The following is a 14099-nucleotide window of genomic DNA, read 5'->3' as shown; positions in this document are numbered from 1 at the left end:
TTTGTGTTCTGCAGAAGAAAGACATCTTAGATTTTTAAACACATCTATTTTTGCACAACACATGTGTGAGAAAATTATGACAATTTTTTGAATGTCTTGAATTTTTTGTCGTTGGAATTTCTTATTCATTTTCCTTCGGATTAGTCCCTTTACTAATGTGGGGTCGCCACAGCGGAATGAACCACCAACTAGTCCCGCATATGTTTTACACAGCGGATGTCCTTCCTGCTACAACCCAGTACTGGGAAACACCCATACACACTCGCATTCACACATATTCAATTCACCTATAGCACACGTCTTTGGACTGTAGGGGAAACGGGAGCACCCGGAGAAAACCCACGTCAACACAGGGAGAACATGTAAACTCCATACAAAAATGCCAACTGGACCAGTCGGGACCAGTCAGCGACCTCCTTGCCATGAGGCGACATTGCTAACCACCGAGTCACTGTGCCGCCATTTCTTACCATGCAATTATATAATAATAATAATAATAGATTTGACTCTCAAATATCAAATGTGACCCTGGACCTCAAAACCAATCTTATGTTGCATTGATATGTGGCGATAGCCAAATATATATTATATGACTCAAATATAGATTTTAATGCCAAATATTATTAAATGTTAAGTATAAATAATGTTCGATTAGGATATTTTGTAAATTCCCAACTGTAAATATATCAAAATTTAATTTTGATCACACCCAGAACACTGCCTCTTTCAACTTTTACCTTCTGTTCGAGGCTACAGAGCACTGTGCACCAAAACAGCCCAACACAGAAAGATCTCCATCTCATGAACACTTGATGATACTAATTGTGAAACAAACGTCACTACTTTTTGTACACATATACCCTTATTTAACAACATACTTTGCCAATTTGTACATAACAGCTGTACATACAGCATTGTGTATAATAATATACCTGTACATACACTTGTCAATGTGTATATTTGCATTCATTACTTACTTCTAGGCATGGGCTGGTATAAGATTCTGACGATAACCTAGGATATAAATATCACGGTTTCACTGTATCGTATTGTGATAACTGCTCTAAAATAAATTCTGGGTAAAACCAAAACCTTTTTTTTTTCCTTTGAACACATTATATTTTAATTTGGGAAACAATCAAAATATTTTGGAGCAGTAAACATGTCAGGCTAAATAATTCAAATGAATTATTGACTTCTGCTGTCTTAGTTTGTTTCAAAAACACTGATTTAGTAACAATTTAAAACAGCATCTTTGGATATTTTTTCTGTTGGAGATACTGCAGTCCTAAAAAAAATGTAAATAATAATATCGTACTCATACCTTAGGAACGATACAGCAAATTTTTTACGGTTTTAAAACCTTGGCTTTTCCAAACCGCAGTATACTGTACCTTGATCACAGTTAGTGTTCCATGCCTATTTACTTCTATTTTTAAATATTTTTATTATCGTTCTTTTTTTGTCCTGTCTCTGTAATTCTGTAGAAGCTGTCACGAAAACACATTCCTCATATATGTGAACATACCTTGCAATAAAGCTCTTTCTGATTATGATCTGATTCTTATCATGACTGTTTTTTGTTTCAGTGTCACAAATGGTCCCGAAGAAAAATAGTCACACTATGTAATTAGTATTCATGGCAGTTATTGCATAACATGTGGATCTAGCACATAAACATTTTCTCATATTTGAACAGAGCGTTTTATGCATGAGCAACTTTAGGGGTATAACAGCACAGGTCATTTGCATGTTGAAAGCCATTTTGCCTTTGTATCCTGTAAAAATATGCCAAAAATATGCATGAATGCGCTTTTGCATTTGTAATAGCTTCGGAGAGCGCTCATGTTCACGCGGGTGTGACTGAGAAGCTGCACATTTCCAGGAGACTCACCTGTTTTTATCATTGAGACGGGAGACCTCCTGAGTTTGCTCTAAGAGCTGCTTCTCCAGCCGGTTTGTGCTCAGAGAGTACTCCAGCAGCTGGATCTCCAGACGACTGGTTTGGTTCAGCACCTGCAAACAGGCCCATATGGCAGACAAGCGGAAACAGAGATCGCCTTTAAAAAAAATTAAAGACATGGGAGAATTATAGTGTGTTTCTCATCCAACTACTATGGTTTTCATCTTTGCCAGAATGCAAATGTAAAGACTTAGGTTTGAAGACAAGATTTCGATGCTTAAGGTAATGCCAGATGTTTCCATTCTTTATTATGTTTGCTTACTTTATCCTGAAGTGGCACTGTTGGAAATGAATACAGAATGTAAATGAGTTTTAATCAAGGTTCGCACAAGAATGGAAATTCTGCCGATACCTTTATGTTCTTCCAAATCCAAATCCAAATTTCACAGAACACATAAAAAGGAATAATCCAAAGTCTTTTGCATATAGTTACATTGTATGTGGACTGGAGCTCTCAGGCTTCAAAGAGGATGTCTTGAAAATGTTTTTAAGACTTGTGAACTATTGTCAGTCATATAATTTTGTGTGAGAAATAAAAAGGAATGGTCCCACTTTGTATTAAGTGTCCTTAACTACTATGTACTTGCATTAAAAAATAAATACAATGTACTTCTGTGTTCATAATGTATTTAAGAACACTTGTGGTGCTTTTTAGTTGGGATAGAGGTTGGGTTATGGACAGGTTTGGTGGTATGGGTAGGTATAATACAACAGTGTATTTACAAATGTAATTACAAAAGTTTATTACAGATGTAATTACATACATGTATTTAATCAAGCATAAGTATACAGTAAATACATGTATTTACACAAGAAGTACATTGTAACAAACTATTAGTTCTTGTGTAAGTACATATTAGTTAAGGCCACTTAATATAAAGTGGGACCAAAGGAATCTACAACCATGAAAGCATTAAACAAAGTGTTTATTAAGTGCTTTATTTTTTTATGTTTTGTTAAAAGAAGGACAATCATTAGTTTTTACTATATGATTTAGAGCAGAGGTTTTCAAACTTTTAGGACACATGCCATCCCAAGTTGGTCCAATTTCTCTCGCTCTCGCCCCAGGCACCCCTCCCTCGAGCCGAAACTAAATGCATGCGCAAACATCATTCACATATTACTTGCTGTGTTTAAAGTGCGAAGAATTAATTACATTGAAACATAATTATATAGCTTACCTGATTCAGTGTGATAGCTGAGCCTTTTTCTTTGAGGACAACATTCTAATCTGTGGTCAGATTCCTGACATGACTAACCGTAAATCATCTTCTACTGTCAATAAGTGTGAGTCATAGCATACTTGCTTTTGATGTATGTACATAAAGAAAATGCTGCTTCGCAAAGCCAAGTTCGCAGAGCCCTGATGGTGTGGTTGAATCGAACATTGAGTATGTTTACATGGGCAAAAATCCTGCAATACGATTTTACTATGATTAAGACAATACTCTGATTAAGAGTCTACCATGTAAACAGTGATTTTTGATTTCCTTAATCCGACTTAAATCATAATTTAACTTAACAGAAATGGAATTAAGATGTGGAGTATGCATTAGTGGCATTATTGAAGTAAACACCGCAATTAAGCTATTACAGTCATGTAGGACTTTTCGCCGCATTTTGTGACAAAATCCACACACGCGGCTGTCAGTAAAGGACTTCATAAGCACACAATAAAATATGTTACAATTTCATAAGATCACATATAATTATATATATATATTATAATATATATATATATATATATATATATATATATATATATATATATATATATATATATATATATATATATATATATATATATTTGAACAAGTACAGGTCATTTTTTACAGTTATTTAAAACATTTGACATTTGACTTACATTTAATATGCTGACATAAAACCACTTTGTAAGTTCAGTTTAATGCAGACACCAAAATAAGACATGTCCCCATTGACCAATTTATGGATTTAATGATAATCTTGCCCTTTCACCAAGCTGTAAACTGCTCCAAACAAATCATTTGATGCACTAAAAAGACTCAACTAGAAAGAATGTTCACAGATTTTCCCAAAGTTCCAAAATGCCTCAAAAGCACCTTAAAATATCACAAAGTCACAAAAGAGTTCAAACTACACAATATATTAGTCTGGCAGTCAGTGTTATTTTTTATTTCTGTTTTTTTAAAACATGCTAGTCTTCCTATGGGGACATTGTGAAGCATCCCAGATGTCCTATTGGCTGTTGTCCATTATAACATACAATATAAAATAAAAAATCAATTCTCGCATCCAAACCCCCATAGACATTTTTGGAAACACCACAACACCCTATGTCAGAAAAGTCATGCCAACAATTCAGCTCCAAAAAAATCTTCACAAATCGGACTGTTTCCATTTTTTGTAACTGAATGGAAAAAAAACTCTTTACAATTTCTCCTTTTGTGCTCCATGGAAGAAAGTTATAGATTTGGAACGACTCAAGAGAGGTTAAACATAATAACAGAAGAATCATTTCTGAGTGAACAGTTTTTAAAAGCCATAATCAAGAGATCAAAACTCTCCAAAAAAAAGTCGCACACCGGGAGTGATTATCCCATCATGTCCATTCCTTAAAACACCTACAGCACATGTTTTTCCAAGCAGCTCAAACACAGCAAACATACTGTAAAATAATAAAGCTAATATTTTTCAGGCGGCACTATGATGTTCAATGAACTGCTGACTGCACAGAAACGAAGGCAAAAACACAGCGGTGTGAAACAATTACTCTTTGAGAGGATAAACACCATGGCTGTTTTAGTTGGGCTATTTTCAGTCTCTCTGATTCTTTTCCAACACTACTCTAGTCTGCATGGCCACTTAACCTTGCTGTTGGCCAGGAATTCAGATGAGAGAAAACACTCTATTCAAAAATGCTTTGAGGGATGCACTAAAGCCCATTTTTATGAACGTTGAAAACTCTCATCCATTGACCGTCAATAATTAAATTTGATTATGAGTCTCCAATTCAAAATATTAGGCATTCCGCATCTTATAAAAGAGAAATTTGGACGAATAATAACCAGAGAGATGCACACTTTTCATGCCAGCTTGTCTTCAAAATGTGATTTAAGCAATTAGAGAAAAAAGGCACTGAAGCCTGAAGCTCGGGTGGCGTTTGTTTGTCTGAATGCTGCCAGTCTCATTTGATCAGCCTCACCTGCGTCTCCACATCTGTCAGTTTGCGCGTGTTTTCCGCTGATTGGCTTAGAAGATTGGTTCCGATCTCCAGCATGGTGGCTGTCTGGGTGTGAATGACATTACGCTCCATCTCTGATCGCACATTCTCCTGAATGTAGCTCTCCAGCTGTAAACATGACATGAGACACGTCAATAAGCATACAGCAGGCCATTTAATATACTTGTAATGCTCACAAGACAACGAAAACATAAAAAGCCCTCAGCTTTATTTAGGTTATATATGGGGGTTTGACAGAACTTGTGTGAACAATATCAGACTTGTTTCTTACAAACCTGTGTGTGTGTGTGTGTCTGATAATATTTCTTTCCAAAAAAAAAAAAAATCAAGCTGAGCAAAAACTCCATTGCTAATTCTAAAATGACAGAGAGATGACTAGAGTGGACATACAGTAATGACCAAAATTCTATTTTATTCGTTCATCTTCTTTTCGGCGTATTATTTTTAGGCATCCCTTTATTAATCTGGGTTCACCACAGCGGAATGAACCGCCAACTCATACACCATATATTTTACACAGCAGATGCCCTTCCAGCTGCAACCAATCACTGGGATTCATACACACATTTAGCCTACCCAATTCACCTAAACCACATATCTTTGGACAGTGGGGAAACCAGAGCACCTGGAGGAAACCCACACGAACACGGAGAGAACATGCAAACTCCACACAGAAATGCAACTGACCCAGTGGAGGCTCAAATGATTTTGGCTTATGATTTATGACCCAAATTGATGCTTTGTTCCTACATAAAACTAACACTTAGGATATTTAGTTTATTTTTATATTTGTTAAAACAGCAGCTCCTGAATACATTTAATCCTGAATACATTTAATGAATAATAAAAACAGGCACTAGGACCCAGTGAGTGCTGTTTAGCCAGTAAAACTCTGCTGCTATTTTGGGATTTCCGCCTGGATTTTGCCTACCCAAATTTAAAAGCTTTCCAAATCCACATGCAGAGGTGTAAATGCAAAAATTTGGTATCATTTTAAAGAAAACCCTTTGAATTTTCATAAAACACTATTGAAAGTGTTTAAAATAACTGTATTTGTTGTCTGTGTTATAATAAACACCTAAAAAAAAAAGAGGTTCTTTTTGTATTTTTTTTTTATGAACTCAAATTTGAAAGTGCACCTTTTAGGTACTGTGTGGTCTAGCGTGCTGTAATTAATTTTGGTGGTTCCTGCATATGTCTGTAATCATAGGAAAAAGAAAAATTTCTCTACCATAATTTATGCAACAGTTATTGTCTTCCAACTGATGAGAGGTGCTGTACAAGCCACAGGGAGCGATCATTGTTTACATATTTCAGTACTCTTTTATTTGATCAAACATAATTCATTGTGTTTGGACCACATCAGACATATAAAAGAATTACTTATGCACATCACCTCAAAAACAGAGGAGAAATGGCCCTGAAGCGCACAGCATAAGGTTAGAGATGACAGCTGTCTGTGCTATCTGGGGTTGCTTAGTGATCATAAATGTATTTTTTTCATTTCTGCGCCATGGAAACACCGCGATTCATTCGGCAACTGTTTGATATGTGAATATAATTCAGTAAAATAATGCTAGAACCATATAAGCACCGGCAAGAGCTTTCATTTGAGCTATAACTTGTACATGTGTCACATGAAAAATATTAAAATGAACCAATATAAAATACCTAGCTCAGGTATCCAAAGTAGAGTATACTTTATTTGTACCTAATAAAGAGGCCGGTTAGAGTATATGATCATGATAAGTGCTTGAGACGTTTGCACACAAGCCAAAGCAGTCTAAAAGCAATCCATATGAAAAGCATGGTCGAAACTCAACACAAAAACCAACACTGTATAATCTGTCTTACAGACAGAGCTTGATTCCCTTCGGAAAAAGGGATTTGAGCGTGAACTGTACAATTCTAATGAGGCAACACAAATACGTCCTAATCATTAATCTCCAATTCCACCATCCGCAACCAGAGGACATCTACCCGCAGAGGCCGTGACATGGTGTGCTTGAAATCATACACATAATATATGGTATCTTTCACATTTGAAATCTGAGCGCCCTTGGGTAAACTATGTTTTGTTCTCTCAGTTTAATTCATCGCTGGCTGTGATATGAAAGGAGGAGAAAATAAATAAATAAAGATCATGACCATTTATGCGAACTATAAAATCGAGGCACCAAGCATCTGAGAGTAATAAACGGATCACAGATTGATGTGGCCTTTTCAAAGAGTGACAAAAGGGAAAAGAAATCCCGTCATATCTTCCTTGCACCGTGTAATTTCGACATTCTTTTTTTCCAAGGAGGATTTTTTGCCAGTCACTAAGTAGGTGAGCTTCGCAGCAAACTAAAGTGGCATTGATTAAACCACCTTTAATCTTGCTGCTCCGCCACTTTAGGTAATGAACATTCAAAGGGTTTTAATTGAGTTAAATAACGAGCCATAAAAAATGGAACCGAATTAAAAAGTGCCCAAGTCCATTTGTATTTTCCCATTTGCTGGAAAATTAGATTTATTATTAAAACGGCACCAAACATGAAAACTTCAGGCTCTCTGTGAAGATTTACTGAAAACAATAAATGGGGCTACTCGAGGACAGTTGAGCAAGAATGATTTTATTGAGCAATCTTTAACTTCTTTAGAGGAATTGTTCATCCGGAAATAATTTTTTTATTAACTACTCAACCTCATGACGTTCAAAGCCAGTCACATACATCTCACTTTCAAGCTTCAGAAATGTATTATAACAGCAGTGCATTGCATCACTGGATTATTTGACATATACTGTATGATTGAGAATCAATTTGATTTTGAAAAAACCAACCAGTTTCAGCTGCCATATTCAGCATAGATGTCATATGGACTGCTTTTATGCCATTTCTTTTTGTCCTTTATTAAACTTGGCAGCTCATAGTTAAGAAAAATGTTTTATAGGATAAAATTAAGCATTCGAGAACTGGGTTGAGAGTAATGCGTTCCACAGTAATGTGTTATTATATTGTAATTACTGTACATATTTGAGAAACGCAATAATGTACTGTAACAAACTACATTTTAAATTAGTGTAATTTGGTTAGTTACTAAAGTGAGTATAATTTTGTTACTTAAATATAATTTTTTCTTCTTTTAAATCAAATTTTCCACTGCAACGTCAGTTAATAAGCATATTCTATATAATAGCTGAAGAACGGCAGCTGAAATGATTGCTGATGAGAGTGGGGTTGCTACTTCAAGTGGAAATACAGACATTACTTTAATTTAGTGTAAAAACTAAAATATTGCTGTAAAAGTCAGTCTATATCCAGTCTCTAAAGATCTTTCGACAGCTTTTAACTTGACCAGCAATCTGTTCAAGCACTTGAATAGAAAGCATTCAGATCATACTCATCACCAAGGAGGACATCGGCGCACAGAAACAAGGCAGCCCCACTCAGCCTAAACAGGCTATATTGGAAATTTGTGCAGGATGGGGTTATCCAAAAGAAGCTTAGTTGCCTATGGCAGTGGTCCTTAACCCCCGGGCCGGTCCGCGGATCAATTGGTACCGGGCCGCACAAGAAATCAACAATTTTTTCTGTTTAATTTATTATCCGAGTCTGAACGATCTTTTATTTTGAAAAGTCTTTTATTTAAAACAAAATAGTATTTTCTCGGTTAGATCTCGGTCACTGGAGAACCCAAATTGAACCCACAAGCAGCAAAATGAGAAAGAAACAGATGTCTTTGGAAAGTTTCTGCTTGGAAAGCCAGACCAGATGCCTCCAGTTTAATGAATCCCGTGACCGCACCACGAGTTACATTGCAAGAATTGACCAATCAGCTTCAGCGTGTATGGAATACACAGACTAATTATCTCCCAAACACTGCAGTGCTTTGTAATGTTTTCCATAAATAAAACCAGAGTTCCAGCAATGTTTTGTCAGCTTGTGTTACTCTGAGAAAACGGTTAATGGTTGTTCGTTATTTCCAATGGAGGTGCATGGCTTGCATGCATATTCGGAGTGCATATTGTGTGCACTTGCATTTGCACACACACACCAGTTAAAAACCAGAGTCATGCGACAAGAACTGACCAATAACCTTCCTACTTTGCAAAGAATATACACATTTCGGTAGACTAATTACCTCAGACAAACACAGAACACCCAAACACTGCAGTTCTTTTGTGTTAAAGGGCCATGAAACCCCCTCGTTTCAGCAGGGTGTTTTCACACCTCTACTTTGGAAAAAGTCAGAAAAGTGGGCGTGTCCAGCTCTGTTTAGGGGGGAGTGTCGGAGGAACTAAAGTGGGATGGTGTGGGAGTGTCTATTTGTGCACGCGCGAGTTTCAGAGTCAAAATACACACCCACACAGACAGGAGAAAGTGATGGTGTTTAACCTACATGGACATCTGTAGTCAAATGATTTGCTAAATTATTAAATGTTGAACTTTAACTGCAGTTTGGCTCTTTCATTCAGGGAATTCATTAATGCCTCTCGCGACAAACGAGATATTTGATTCGAGGAATGCTGCAAGCGTGTATTTTTCATGCAATGTTTGATACCGCACGGCGAATGAGAGAAAAAAAAACTCAGCATTCCCCGGAAACTTAGATGCACACGGCAGGTAGCTTCAGAAAGCCGCATGTGTTATTCCGGTCACAAAATGCGGTGCTAACATTTCTGCACACAGTGCAATAGTTAACTTAATTCGATACGAACAAACTGAATAAACAAAGAGCACTGGTCGCTCACTTACCAAATCTGTAGAGACAGGACAATCACCAGCAACTAGAGCCGCGTCTTTATGGAGAGAATACTACAAGCAAATCCAGATTTCAGCGTTTGCAGATGAGAACAGCTCTCAGGTAAACAATAATCCCCCTTAGACACGCAAGTTATTGTTGTCGAGCGTCACGTACACTGTTAATCCACACGTGATCCAGATAAGCTCTCACAGAGAGAAAATGAAAACGAAACTTAACGGCAGCAAACTATAAAAGCAACACTTCACGCTTGTTTTGCCAACACAACGTGTCGTCTCTGTCCTGAAAACACTGTGACAGTAATGAATATTAATGAAGTTGCACTATAGAGCGCGCTGATTGGTTTGAACCAAGCCTTACTCATGCATTAATGTATCACACTGTAAGACGTAATAAGACTCACTCAGGCACAGACGTCCAGTCTGCACGCTGGAATACACGCTATTATGTCATGACGTGACGCAGCTTCAAAAATTTGTTTCAAACAGAAAGTACAAATTTGCTTGAAATAACGCAAAAACAACCAATTTACACTTTTTAGTGAAATATAGGTGTCCTAATAGTGTTTTTAGCAGTGTGGGACACATATACGACTGTCAACAGCTCAAAAAATGTGTTTTGGTGTTTCGTGACCCTTTAAGGTTTGGAACAAGTGAATGATAAGAGAATTTTAAGTCAAGCTGCTGTGGTCAACCCATTGTAATGTTTTTAAGTGAGTATTAAGTTACAAAGAGCTGCAGTTTATTTTATATATGTATATTTTATATGTTTTCAAAGTAACTTCAAAGTAAAGTAATTAATAATCTGAATACTTTTTACATTAAGTAATCGGTAACGATTTTCCAGCAGTAGTCAGTAATTTGTAATCTATCACTTTTTTAAAGTAACTTACCCAACATAGTAAATTATAACACACTTTCATGTTTCTTTTAAGTCTATATTTATTCACGACTTCCTACTTGGTACTTCCTACATCTCTGTCTGTCTACACTCGTTCTTTTCTTTCTTTTTTCAGGACGTGTCAGTGCATCTTGGCTGTTTTAAACTGGAAGACAGAGGCTGCATAAGCAAGCAGAAGATCTGTCGGAGGAGATTATTTTGGATTAGAACAGTGTTAAGAAAGGATGTAGGGAAGAAACTGCAACAGCTACTGCCTGTGTGTATTTCACATCGAAACGTGTTCTTGCCTGAAATAAACGTGATTTATTCACCTCTAAAACAATAAATACAAAGACCTTTTTTAGTTTGTTATGCCAATACTATGACACAGTAAGCTTGTTGTGATTTCTCATGTTTGCTTTCTCTCAATTTTCTGAATAGAGCCTGGATAAACATTTCGGGGGAATGGGATTTGTGTTAATTGCTATGTTCAACGACTTTGTTTAGTTTTACACACAAGTATGAATACCCCTCTATACTACTGTTAATTAATAAATGATTGTACAGTCTGTTTGGGGGTAAAAAATAAGTGTATAATCCATTTTATTTAAGTTTCTACTTTTCTGAAGCAATATATTTAGGTAAATGCTGCTACTGCTTTTGATATATGTTAGTGTTTTGTTGTTTTTGTTGTTGTTGTTGTTGTTTTAGATTTTGTAACTAGTGCTTAAAATGAATCTATCAGTTCAACTAAATGTGATCGCCCTAATCAAGATTTTTACTAGTTTTTAAAAAAGTACACATAAGATAAATTGAATGATATTGAATGATTTTGAATTTGGAAAACACATAAAAAGTAAAAAGTTTTTAATTGTTTTCATGGGATACTGAAATCATGTATTTTATTTTATCATGTGTTTTACATTTGATTTTGAAGATACCATAGAATCAAAATCTGGATATACATAGGCACAGCTGAATAATAAGTTTAGTACATTAAAATGACACACCCTTATGGAATAAAATTGCTGTCATAAATATTTTGTGCGGAAATAAAATTCACGCATCCGTAATTATAAAATCGTAAAGGAAAACATAACATACTCGTAATTTTACAAGGGTACAAAAACAGACACAGATACAACATTTTCTTTGGCTGTTTGTATATGACTGATACATTTACGATGGGTGTACTTTACAAACACGAAATACAGTTTCACCACTGTCACGAAGTCCTGATCATGAGTACGAGTCAAACAGCGACACTCCACAGTCAAAATTACGTCACCGCTGCCGCAGGCATTAATAAACAAGCGAGAGTCCTCGACCACAATGGCGCGCCTGCTGGGCACTTGAGCCCCCACATTCCTCTTTGAGAAATGTCCGTCATGAGCTGTAATAAAGGTTGAGACTTAATGAGGTCAATTTTCACTGTGTTTCTTGGACTTGCACTTGGACATGCCCTTCCAGCTGCAACCCATCTCTGGAAAACATCCATACACACTCATTCACACACATACACTACGGACAATTTAGCCTGTACCGCACATTTTTGGACTGTGGGGGAAACCGGAGCACCCGGAGGAAACCCACGCGAACGCAGGGAGAACATGCAAACTCTACACAGAAATGCCAACTGACCCAGCCGAGGCTCGAACCAGCGGCCTTCTTACTGTGAGGCGACAGCACTACCTACTGCGCCACTGCTTCACCGTACTTAAATAATTATAAAAAAGTCTTTCTCAACACTTGAGGAAATCTGACCTTATTTCTAAGCACATTTGCCAAGCAGACTTTACTTCATTGTATAAACCTAATAAGAATTGCAAAAGAAATCAAGAAAGATAAGTTATAACAAAGTATATCATGTAAATGCTGAAAGCCTTAGAGAATAAACATGGTTTCGAATTCAATTTCCCACACATTAAACCTAAAACAGCATAAACACCCTCATATTGACCACCCACAGAATGAATGTAATTCAACAGAAGTCAGGAGGCTAAGCAGAATAAGCTCCTCAAAAATCCATGACATGTAATTCGCCATGTTTTTTCTCTCATCGGAATTTCATTGAAGAACATACAGGATTAGCTCATGTTTTCTTTAGGGGGGTTCAAGGAGACCCCAAGGGTCAGATAACCATGTGGGAGGATGGTGTGTGATACAAATACACCATCTCATGTGTGGCCTCTGGCCGGAAAGTCTAGTGATGCATATGCAAAGCAGATCGTCAGTGGTGTTGAAAAGCCAGTACAATCCACTCAGCAGCGGGCCAGAGGTCAACGTTCTCCAATGCTCAGGAAGCTGCTGCTCCTTCCACTCACTGCACTCAATGACCGGAGAGGGAGTGAAATAATAATTTATACAACATTTGGCCTGCTGGTGAAAGCGTGCATATAGGCATGTCAAGTGGGTCTGTCTGGACCACAATTTCTCAGATATAGTAGCCGCTTTACCTTTTTTTCTTCCATACCTCCTACTGTCAGTTAAATGCATCTTGTACCAGATGTACAGCCTGTAAAATAGAAAAGCGAGCCGAAACATGAGCGCTTTTGACCCTTTTTCTAATTCTCTGGCATGCAGGAGGCTTTTTTGTGTGCACATATAATACTAAGCCCCTCTGTTTTCATATTTTTATAGAACGATCCAATGGGAGGCCTTGAAGAAGGAGACAGATTTTCAGACGGCCCATAGTCTGGGTGACAAGCAGAGGAGGACAAAGTCTGGCAGGACATGTAATATGATGTTTCGGCATATTTTAGAAGTACAGAATGATTTTTTTATTGTCTAAGATAATAATGAAATTGTTGTTTTAATGATATGAAAGCCGGCATTGTTCAGTATGTCACTCATTGGAACAAACAAAAGTCTTGAAATTTTAAAAGCGTTCACTGCATGATAAAGCCTGTTAGAAAAGCAAATGAAATTACTCATATTTCAAAAGATGACTGCGTAAATGATGGGTTTATGTTAGGCACGTTGTAAAAACTTACAATTGTGACATTGTCTTACAACTGCATCATAAAACTCACAATGCTCAATGTTTTTCCCATAATTTTAAGATCTAATCTCAAAAGTTTAGTAGACTGATTATAAAAAGGTTACATCTAAATCATGATTAGAAGAAGCTTACAATCTTAGTAAATAAAATATATTTTGGGGGACCATAAAAAAAAAGTTTTGTAAAATCATTTGTCAAAGCAAAAACACTGAAGGATGACTAACATTATGGCAAGATTATCTATCTATCTATCTATCTATCTATCTATCTATCTATCTATCTATCTA

At 36.6% G+C, this 14099-nt stretch overlaps 1 protein-coding gene across 1 annotated transcript in view; it reads right to left on the bottom strand.

The window, feature by feature from the left end:
• angpt2b (angiopoietin 2b) overlaps window positions 1–14099 on the bottom strand; it is a 58637-nt gene that overhangs the window by 38181 nt on the left and 6357 nt on the right. Inside the window, 2 exon segments of the mRNA NM_131814.1 lie at window positions 1895–2016; window positions 5148–5294. Of these exon segments, the coding sequence (NP_571889.1) occupies window positions 1895–2016; window positions 5148–5294 (269 nt within the window).

The sequence above is a fragment of the Danio rerio genome, chromosome 19 (assembly GCF_052040795.2).
Source record: "Danio rerio strain M-AB ecotype USA chromosome 19, GRCz13ab, whole genome shotgun sequence".
NCBI lineage: Eukaryota > Metazoa > Chordata > Actinopteri > Cypriniformes > Danionidae > Danio > Danio rerio.
This window is presented reverse-complemented; position numbering and strand designations above follow the sequence as displayed.